The following is an 11,354-nucleotide window of genomic DNA, read 5'->3' on the forward strand; positions in this document are numbered from 1 at the left end:
GTTGACAAAGATCTAAGCAGCGTGGCTTTTGTCCACATTTCACTGATGATGATTTTCTTACACGAGTACACTGAGCTGCAGTGATGAACTGAAAGCCACACCTGTTGGCAGCTGTTGAGATTGGGATTCCAGGGCAGCATCTCACTGGGTATCAAACCATGGCGTGCAGTTACTGTGCTGAGACAGCCCCTGTTCCAGTACTGACTAGTATTCTCAAGTTCATACAAAGCATCTCCTTTGATTCCACTTATGCACTTACAAGGCTGCTTACTCATACACATGTAGTGTCATCATTTTTCAGATGAGAAAATGGGTACAGAGAAAGGTTAGTTGACAGACAGCCCATGATAATTATGATGAAAATTCAAGAGTGAGCCAGGCAGTGGTGGCGCATGCCTTTAATCCCATTACTCAGAAGGCAGAGGCAGAAGGATCTCTGTGAGTTGGAGGCCAGCCTGGTCTACAGAGCAAGTCCTAGGACAGCCAAGGCTACACAGAAAAATCCTGTCTTGAAAAACAAAACAAATAAACCAAAAATCCAAGAGTGATGTTTTCACACCACGGACAAGTGGTGGGATCTCACAGGACTTGTTCTTATCATGTCCCAGTGAGTAAATCTTTTTGGTTTCAGATATATGCTACTGTTGAAGACAGTTTACAAATAAGATTTGGTAACCCACACAGCACACATGAATTAAATAACCGATTTCACCTAGTGAGACGTATGTGATCTAGATGGGATTGTACTGTACTGGTTTCAACATCTGCACAATGTGTCCACCTTATAAAAGGAATACATCTGGAGAAAGTAAGATGATACACACCAGATGGGTGGCCAGTGGCCAGTCAGTGGTGAGCACTTAATGAGTACTAGCCATTACTTATGTACAATTATGATTCCAGATAGACATTGCTGATTTTCTTTGAACCCCAATTCCTAAAAGGGTCCATTGTCCTCGCCTCATCACAGGGACATGCGGTGGAACAAGGGAACCATTCTAAAGGCCTCTGTGGACTACATCCGAAAGTTGCAACGGGAACAGCAACGTGCAAAGGACCTTGAAAACCGACAGAAGAAGCTGGAACATGCTAACCGGCACCTGCTGCTCAGAGTACAGGTACCTGCCCTGTGCTATGTAAAGTAATTTCCGGACAAGAGGAAGGAGAATGTAGTGAGCCCTGAAGGAGCTGGAGACACAGTCTTAATATTTGTGAATTTACCTACTGGTAAAACATTATTGGTAACTCAAAATTTCAAAATTAATGCTAATGCCACTTTCACAGTCGCTCTTGGGCATGTGCAGAGTGGCAAATTCGAGTTGCCTGCAGGCTCTTTTCCACAAGGCTGAGCTCCACCCAGGTCCAGGGCTTTTTGTAGCAGTCCTCTGAGTTACAGCCTAATTGTCTTGTCTTCCACAGTGTTCTGAGTTTTGTTGGGGATTTTTCATCTTACCGTGGCCCCCAAGCATCATTAGAAACGTGTATACGCTTCCTAAGGCCAAGAAGGTTATGATGTGCTGTCTAGGTATCAGACAAGCTTCACCCAGCCAGTAGTTAGTATTCCTGGATGGTGTTCAGTGTAAATGAATCTGCATTGCATTCTGCTTGATTGTGGACATCATGAACATTGAACACCCATCTTCCAGGACTCCCCAACACTTCACATTTCCCCTCAAGATAACACATATGCTGATCCTCAGTCACAGAGCCAGGAGGCAGAAGGTAGCACTCCCCTAGGGCTGGCCTTTATAATCCAGAAGGCTAAACAGAGGCTAGATGTAATTTGAACATCTTTCTCCCGCCTTCCCTCCTCTAATTTGTTATTTGTTTAACTTTGCATCTCTTCTATAAAACGGTCTTAGGTATTTACATACCTGGTGCTTAGGTACCTATTTATAAAGGTAGCTTATGATACTCCCTTGTTAAATTATTAAAATATAGTAAGTTTTCCCAAAGAGAAGCTCAGTTTTGTTTTGTGTTCAGGTTCCAAACTTGCATATTCATATTAAATATGAATGTTGTGAAATATGGACCTTGGCAATTCCATGGCAATGTCGTCTCAGCCTTCTCCTGCTGATAGTGAGGCTGGCTTTACCGCTTTTACTTGTCATAGGGAAAATCATTAATTAGGCAAGCTCTACAGTACCACAAAGCCTCAGAGCTCTGCATGAGATTTAACACCTCATTTGGAAACTGAAGTAACTGTTTTAATCTGTTGATAAACACTTTTAGTTAAACAACAAAAGAGTACAGTATGATGTTTGCTTCTCCCTGAGGTAATTTATTTGCTTGTTTTTTGAAAAGCTGCACTCCTGTTCTTCATGCCAGTGTAGAGTTTCAAGGGCCTGGGTTTGTTCGGCCAAGGCCTGGGGCCTTCCCTTCATTTTGACTCCAAGTGATACATGCAGAAATCTTCATGGAAGAAAGAGCAGGGGCCTTATTATCAGGAGAATTGTTTTCTTAGATAGCCCAGGGCTTCAGCATGATGCCTGGAGAGGCTTGTTTCCAGAGCTGGTCTGAAGGAGCAGGCAGACACTCTTGTGGCATCTCATACTCAAGCGTCCCTCATTCATACTGTTTCCAGAGTAGGAGCTCACAGATCCGACAGTTTTAACACAGACCAACCATAGCTTTCCCCACACATGTGGGCCAAGTTGAGAGGCCATGTCATGTGCAAAGTCCCTTTCCTCTCATGAATTCAAAGGACACACTTCCCATCTCCACTTTATTTTGTTACAAATATAGGACAGCATTCACATGTGGAAGAAGAATTGGGGGTTCCTGCTGTTCATTCTAGGAATATGTAAGAGGGGAGCATGGATTGAAAGCATCTTGAAATGAGGTCTGAGAAGTCACAGACTTATATAGTGTGTCAGTCAGCTAGTGCCACTGTGCAAAAGGCCACTGAGCAGGGGAGGTTAAGTAGCAGGCATTAGCTTGCTCACTGTTTTGGAGGATGTCAGAGACCAACCTTGCCAGCAGGATTGGCTTCATTTTATCTTAACTTCCTCTCCGAAGATCCTGTGTGCCAATCTTCGCACAGTTTGGGGAACTAGAGTTAGGACTTCAGTGTACGGATTTAGAAGCAAGGTTCAGCCCATTGTAAGAAAGCACAGCTCATTATAAGAGATCAGTCATGTTATAGATGAGAACTTTCCCACAGAATTCAAAAATAAAGGTTTCCCTTTGCCAGGGTGAGATGGGTTAGATTTCACCAAGCTCTGGTGGCTTGTGTGGAACATGGAGAGTGTTTACTTCATGGCACCAGTGGTGTCTTAGTAACCAGAACCCAGAGGAAATAGCTGCTGTTTCTGTTACACCCAAACAGTTGAGTACTTACATCTTCACAGCTTGGTAACAGTTTGAAGGAAATGCAGATAACAGAAAAACAAGCATGTTGTTTGATTTTTTAGGACCCCACCCCTAACTCTGGTGGTTACTAATACATAGTGCTTCTAGAGACTGTACAATTCATGGAAACCTTGGGTTAGATGGTAAACCACCCTTGCCTCCCATTCCATGTCAGTGCTCATGACGTCCTTGTCACTCACTACAGCCTCTCCAGAAACCTATGTGGAAGTGCCGTGAGGCAACCAAAAAGTGTGTATGTGCAGGCTCACCCTGAAAGTGGGAACTGCTGAAACTGAGGACTGAAATGTGGGTAGCACACTTGCCCTGAAACTGGGGACTGAAAATGATGGCGCACACTCACACTGAAAATGGGAATTGAAAAGTTTGTGGCACACTTACGCTAAAACTGGGCACTGAAAAGTGTGTAGCACCCTCATGCTAAATCAGGCTACTGTCTGGGATTTGGGTAGTTGTTGAGAGAGTGCCACCATTTTCCTTAAAATCTTAAGCTATCTCCCAAGCAGTTCATATGCCCTTGTATTACTATTTACTCGGTATTATATTTCTGTTAGTTCTCATTTTATTCCTTTATTAACATATCTGACTTGTACAAAAAGATGAGTTTCCTTGTAACATTTTCATACATGTGACTCGTAGACCATACCCGTTACCCTCTCTTGTTCCACCCAGTCGCCTTCCATTGGCTCTGTTTTTCCTACCCTGGAGTGCCCCTTTTACCCAGTGTCTTACGCATACATATAAACTTTAAGAAACCTAGATTCTATCCTTGAGAGAAAACACAGTCTGGCTTATTTTATTTCTCTCAGTGATCTCCAGGTGCATTCATTTTCCCAAAAATGATTTCGGTGTTTCTTCAGAGCCGAATAAAGCTCTATTGTGTAGGTGTGTCACATTTTCTTTAGCAGTTCATCTTCTGGTGAACACCTAGGCTGACTGCATCTTGACCATTGTGAGCAGCGCAAGTATCTCTGTGTTATGCTGACAACACATAGTCCTTCAGGAATGTGCCCGAGGGTGTGGTGCGGGCCATGGGGTAGTTCTGTTTTAGTTCTCCACATCGACTGCTACAGCAGCTCCATCAGTTACTTTCCCACCAGCAATGTGTAAGGATTCCTGTCTCCCTACACCTTTGCCAGCATTTGCTGTAGGTGGGTTTGGTTTTGTTTTTTGGACTATGGCCAGTCTGACCTGGGTACATAGCCATGTTTTAATCCTTAATATCTTCAAGAGAGTGATTCTATTTGTAATTCATAATAAAATACATAATACCATCTAAAAGGATATTTTCTATACAACAAATGCCACCTGTCCTCTATTTCGGGAAGTGCAGAATTTGTTTTTTAAAAGCATCAGACTTTAACAATTTATAACAAGTTGTCTCCAGGTTCTGATTTTTTAAAAATAGAAAATAGACTTCAGTTATTAAAAGCAGTCTCAGGAGCCGTATCGTACAGTAGAATGCAAACCCCAGACAGCTCCACACATCACCTGACCATGCGGTCCCTCTGATCATCAACATGGGCACCACAGTGGCCCCTTCGTTAGAGCTGGCTCCTCCTTACCCTCCAAAGCCTTGGGTAGAGACACTCACGGTAACGCATATTCCATGGGTTTGGACAACTGCGTATAACACCCACCTGCACAGCTTCTGTGCAGTGGAAGTTGGCCGTGCACATGCGCCTACTTAACTGTCCGACTTTGACCTTTCTGCAGGAGCTTGAGATGCAGGCTAGAGCACATGGACTTTCCCTTATCCCATCCACTGGTCTCTGCTCGCCTGATCTGGTGAACCGCATCATCAAGCAAGAGCCGGTTCTTGAGAACTGCAGCCAGGAACTTGTCCAGCACCAGGCAGACCTGACGTGTACAACGACCCTGGATCTCACGGACGGTACCATCACCTTCACCAACAACCTTGGCACCATGCCGGAGAGCAGCCCGGCCTATAGCATCCCCAGGAAGATGGGCTCCAACTTGGAAGACATCCTGATGGACGATGCCCTCTCGCCGGTTGGCGTCACCGACCCGCTGCTGTCGTCGGTGTCCCCAGGAGCTTCTAAAACGAGCAGCCGGAGGAGCAGTATGAGTGCAGAAGAAACGGAGCATGCGTGTTAGCGAGCCCACCCTGCTCTGCCTCAGCGCAAACTGCTTCCTCTCTTCAGTAGACTCCATAACTTACCTGAAGAGGTTTTCTTGATAATTTTCCTTTAATATGAATTTTTCATGCTTTATCAGTAGCCCAGGATATATTTTATTTTTAGAATTTTGTGAGCCAGACTTGTATATTCTATTTTACAACTACAAAGGCCTCCAAAGTATTGTACCATCAGCGTGCAGTATCTGTGAACTGATTTCTCGAAGTGTGAGCTTTCTGAGCAAGGGGACATTTGCTTCAGAGAAGTGTCTGTCCGTTTTCATTCAGGGGAAAACTAAACTTGGTGTGAGCTTTGTCTGTCTGTGACCTCCTTGGAAACTAACATGTAAAGTTTAATTACAATGAATGTAAAGAAACCAAAAGAAGAAAACGAAGCTGATGATGATGAAAAAAACTGGAAAAGGCATCCAAGCCCTCTCCATGTCATAAATGCATTGATTCCCTGGTACTGCCTTAAAGACACAGGGTCCTCCCAGCAGCAGTTATCTTTGTACTGAAAACTACTCAAAAGAAGATGCATTACATAAACACAAATATATCGGTCATTTTCATGAGGATTGTCTGGTTAGAAAATGTAACTTATGCTATCCCAAACTGAAGAGAGATATTAGACCAAGGCATGAAACATAGGACCTAACCTTTCTGGCTTTTATTGGGCGCAGTTACAGTTTTCCTCATAAATAAGTGTGATTCAATTTTTCATAAGATGTGTTTTATTTTGAAATGAAAATGAATGTCCTCTCTGAGAAAAATATCAAGGAGCACCGGAAGTTTGCTTCATTTTTCTTTTTCATTTTTGCTTTTGATAAAGACAGCCGAACTGGGCGCATTTCTAATTGGCTTTACTATTTTTATTTTTAAATTATGTTTTAGTCATTTTGATGGTATAGATTCTTTATTATCATCATTTTTTTCAATGTTTGTATTAATTTGTAAGAATATGCATCTTGAAATGGTGAGTTTTCGATATTTTTACAACTCACTGACAGTTCTCGGCATTCTTTGTACACCATGAAAGACTACTTTTACGCAAGTCTTGTGTTCAAAGAGAGCTTTGCAAATATTTTGTATATTCCAGTATCACTTGAAACTGTTTTTCAACACATTTAAGATATAGTATTAATAGGTTAAAAACCAGGCTTTCTAGAAAAAAATACTTACATATGCATTTCTAGGATATGAAAATAACTATATTCTTGAAGACTGATAACCATAGCATTTACTATGCCCACAGTGGTCATTTAAATTGAGATTTATTTCAGTAAACTGGCTGGATTCTTTTTAAAGAGGGAAATACTGTATTGGCAAATTACTTGATAACAATGTTTAAACGAAGTGGCAACATTGTAAAATTAGTTTCTGTGCATTACCTACTTGCGTAGCCCTATGCAATAACTGTAGAGTTACACGTATCAAGTCTATATGTTTTATACAGATGATATATAGTGTTACATGCCAGGCTGCTGAATGGAATTTCTCAGTAGCAACCTATGATTGGATAGTGAGTGGCATAAAGCATATCCTTTCAGAATGAAGTGCCTTAAATATCTCCGCAGTCTTTTTTGGACCAGCACTGACTGATCTGTAAAGTAAGAAAGTTTCAAGATGGTATCTGGAGTGAAGAGAGAAGATGTAGCATGGTGCCTCTGTAGACATTCTAAGAGCTTCCAATTTCCCTTCAGATATTTTTAATATGAAATATATTTTACTGACAGTGCCAAATTCTTTCATCAGAAAACCTTTTTCAGGAAGGTTTTTTTCTTCTTCTTCTTCTTCTTCTTCTTCTTCTTTTTTTTTAAAGTGTTTAAACGTCAAATGTGAATTGGTGATGGGTGATGGAGAGATCCAGGAGGAGTGATTGTCAGATGGATGAATGGATGGCTTTGGTGAGAATTGTCAAGTGTGCGGTTCCCATGCATGTTGGGTAATGCAAATCCTTGGAAACACTGATGATGCTATCCAGTCTTGTAGCTTTATTACTTAAGGGGGTAGGGAAAATAAGTTCCCATTCTTTCAACCTCCTTAAGTGTGTGACTTTTCCTAGAATAGAAATGCAAATGTGCATGAACAGATAATTGTACCATAGTGTTCACCAATACAATCATAGCATTGTCTGTTTTTCTCTTCATATTTGTGGCGGGGGGAGGGAGGGCTGGATGCAGAAATTGAAGATCGCAATGCTATGATTCTAGTTTTTCTTAGTTGATTCTGACATTTTTTTTTTTCGTTTTAAATAATTGAACAAGGTTTCACAAGGTTGACTAACCCACGGCTGAATGACTATGGCCAAGGCAGAGCGACTTTCTAGAAAGCTTTGTTGGGAGAAAGTATGGCATATTGCACCGCTCCCCTGATTTGTAACCTCGTGGGCTTGTCATCACGGCCTTCCCTAGCGCCTTCGTCAGAAGACACAGCCGCTGGGAGAGGCAGGCAAGCAATTCGGAGGCTGCCACGGGGGGTGGTTTTATTTATTTCTTTTGTGCCAGCGAGAATGTGGATTCTTTCAGGGACCGGTTAAGCTAAGAGGCAGTATTTTTGCTCACTGTTCTTAAGGAAAGAGAGATCCATGCCACTCCCCCACCCCTGGGTGCAGAATTGTGACTCAGGGTTGTACCTCCATTTGGAGTGCTCAATATACCAAAATTATCTACCTTCCTCTGGGTAACATAATGGAAATACCAAACCTTCTAACTTTGCCAAAAAACCAACAACAACAACAAAAAAAAAACTACTCAACCAATCTGGTCATACCCAGATCATGACACAGTTCAGTCTGGTTGTTTATAAACAATAAAGCAATAAGAACAAATGAAATACACAGGACATTGAAAGATACAAAGCACAAAGGAATGCACTTATTAATATTTTTGAAAAATGCACTGGGGAGAAGTTGATAACAGTATAAACAGCAACCCAACTTCTTGACAACGACAACAAACGACTGTCTCTTGCGGACACTTGCTACTGTAATGTCAATAACAGCCCCTGCTGTTGGGTGTGGCAATCCTTTCTGTATGTCCACAGCACTGTATATTATGATTGATATTAATGTATCCAATGAAATAATTGAACTGTTGTTCTTCATAGCCTCATTAAAGCATTTGGTTTTTCACATCTTGTTGGCCAGTTGTGTCTGGTTAGTGCCCGTTTTGACTGACGTATACTTTCTCAAAGCAATGGCAGCACACTTTTTCTCTCATCTCATGAAGAAGAAATTACTAGGAAAATGTAATTGCTAACAGCGCTTTGTTTAGTTTAAATGTCACTCCAAGGTGGTACTTTTTTGGTTCGAAACATTTTTGATTACTTTATGACTTACTCTCCAATGGGATGTAATTATGTAGCATTTCCCCCATTCTGAATTTGGGGAGACTTTGAACTCCCAGATGCCAGGAATTCACTTTAGATATAAGGGGTTTATGTAAAATATTTCAGTGAGCGGTGGCTTTATTAAAAAGGAGAGAAATTGTCAGAGAAACCTTTGCATATTTACTGAAAAGATCCTGGGTTTTTAAAATACAAATTTATAATAATGAATGCTTAATATACCCAGCCCGCCAGCTCCTTTTTACAAAATACAGTACTTATGAATCATTTGATAAATGTTAGATTTCAATTGGGAAGTGTCAGACAGAACGGGTCTTTATTCCCCAGCCAGACCTTAAACTTCTGCCCTTAAAAGAAAGTATCTGTTTAAACCTCAGGAGAAGACACCAGAAACTTGCTGTAATGCTTAGGATCCAACTGTCAGCTTCTTTCTTAAGTTTAAGTGTTTTTTTTCCCTCAAATTGTAATATACAGTAATTGAGGCCTTTCTTCTCAGAATTATTTGAATTATTTATATTTCCATAGAAATATGACTGTATGTCTAAAAAATGTGCAAAATTAGGAAGATCCCACCTGATCAAGACAATTTTCGGAGCAAAATGAGAAACAGGTAAGTTGAAAGTCAGGGCTGTTCACCTCTGGAGGGGTGACAGCTGTACTTGACCTGAGTTTCTGCCTGTTGACTGTCATCTTGAGAGCTCATGTAGTCTTAATCTTGAGTTATACACACATAGACAGGCAGACACACACACACACACACACACACACACACACACACACATTCCAGTACCATTACCAGTTCTCCAGACATTTGCATACAATTTGAATGGCTTTATTTTATTGCATTTATTTTATTTTATTTATTTTTTTGAGATGGAATGTGAAGTTCAGGCTAGCCTCACACTTGTTATGTAGCCAAGAATGACCTTGAACTTCTGATCTTCCTACCTCCACCTTCTGAATGCTAAGATTACAGACAGTTGCTACTGTACCCAGTTGATGTGGTACAGGGATTGGACCTTGGGCTTTTTGTATACTAGGTAAGTGCTCTAACAACTGTGCTATATCCTTCCCCAGCCATTAGATGACTGTATTTTATATCCACAGACCTATCTTCCTTAAAATTTTACTTAGGCAATTCAGTTAAAAAGTTGTCCATCTGAGCACTATAATACATGCCTGGGTTCCCAGATATTCAGAAAGCTGCATCAAGCAGTCTTTCAAGTTCAAAGCCAGCCTGTGCATTCTGTGTCCACAAAATGGAAAAGTGGAAAAACTTCTTGTCTTTGAATTTTTGGCTTTTTCTTACTACATGATTTTGAGCAAGTTATTTATCTTCCTAGTGTCCCCATTCTGTCCAATGGAGATAGTAAGATCCAGCACACAGTGTTCTTATGACCAGTCAAGTTAATATATTTGTTTTTTTGCTTGACACTACAAGGGAATATTCAGTAAATGACAGATTTATTTCTATTATATTAATCACTTTTTTATTAACATGAACAATGTATCCAAGTTATCTAAAATCACTCTGTGTGGAGGCAGTGGCATACATACCACATTTGGAGGAAAAGTGAATGCTAACAGAGGTCTAACTAAGATTTGTATGAAGCTGAGAGGCATTGCCACACTTAGCAAACACAGCTCTTGGTTCAGCCTCTAGCAGTGATGAGAACTGTGTGAATGGACAAGGCAGCAGGAGACAGACATAGGCTGCTTTGAGGGGAGAGACCTTGCTTTCTCCAGGAGCTAGTGTCAGAATATACTAGAGAATTAGTAAGAATCTCAAGGCCCCCTAAATCAGCCTGAGCAAAGCTTATATGGACTCACAGAGACTGAAGTAGCACAGACAGGTCCTGCACAGGGCCACACCAGGTCCTCTGTGTATATATTATGGTTTCCAGGTTAGTGTTTCTATGGGACTCCTGAGTGTGTGAATGAGCAGGTCTCTGATTCTTGTGCCTTCTCTTAGGCTCTTTTCCTTCTGTTGGTTTGTCTTGTCCAACTGTGATTTTTGTTTTATCTTACATTTTATTTTGTTATGTTGTTTTCTCTTAGAAGTCTGTTCTATACTAATAAGAGACAGAAGAGGCAGAAAGGGAGTGGATTGGATAGGAGAAGAGGTGGGGAGGAACTTGGGGGAGTAGAAGGAGGAGAAACTATAATCAGGATGTATTTTTATGTGAGAAAAGAATCTATTTTAAAAAAGAAAAGAAAAAAAGAAAACCAATTCAATCCCATTTCAACATATCCTCGATACCAGTGACCTAAATTTTAAATTGCATCAAACTTGTGTACTCTGCAGGTACACTTTGGCCAGGAGAATAATTATATTATTTTCTGATAATAAGTCTTTCTCAGAGCCAGACTCTATCACATTCCTTAGAGAATTAAATGGAGTAATCCCTTGTGATGTGGGCTGATGTTATGTAGCAGAAAGTGGTGTCTTGACTACACCCTGTCTGTTCCATTTCCTGTTGATATTAAAATAGTTTTCAGG

General features: G+C 40.9%; 1 protein-coding gene across 3 annotated transcripts in view; it reads left to right on the top strand.

Annotated features, from left to right (window-relative positions):
* Mitf (melanocyte inducing transcription factor) overlaps nt 1-8,608 on the top strand; it is an 83,712-nt gene extending 75,104 nt beyond the window's left edge. For all 3 annotated transcript variants that reach the window (XM_059258270.1, XM_059258269.1, XM_059258271.1), the window contains 2 exons: nt 971-1,118; nt 5,086-8,608. In XM_059258270.1, coding sequence (XP_059114253.1) covers nt 971-1,118; nt 5,086-5,487 — 550 coding nt within the window. In that variant the 3' untranslated portion in view covers nt 5,488-8,608. The remainder of the gene's footprint in view (nt 1-970; nt 1,119-5,085) is intronic.
* The last annotated feature ends 2,746 nt before the right edge of the window (nt 8,609-11,354 follow it).

Source organism: Peromyscus eremicus, chromosome 3 (genome assembly GCF_949786415.1).
Source record: "Peromyscus eremicus chromosome 3, PerEre_H2_v1, whole genome shotgun sequence".
Lineage (NCBI taxonomy): Eukaryota > Metazoa > Chordata > Mammalia > Rodentia > Cricetidae > Peromyscus > Peromyscus eremicus.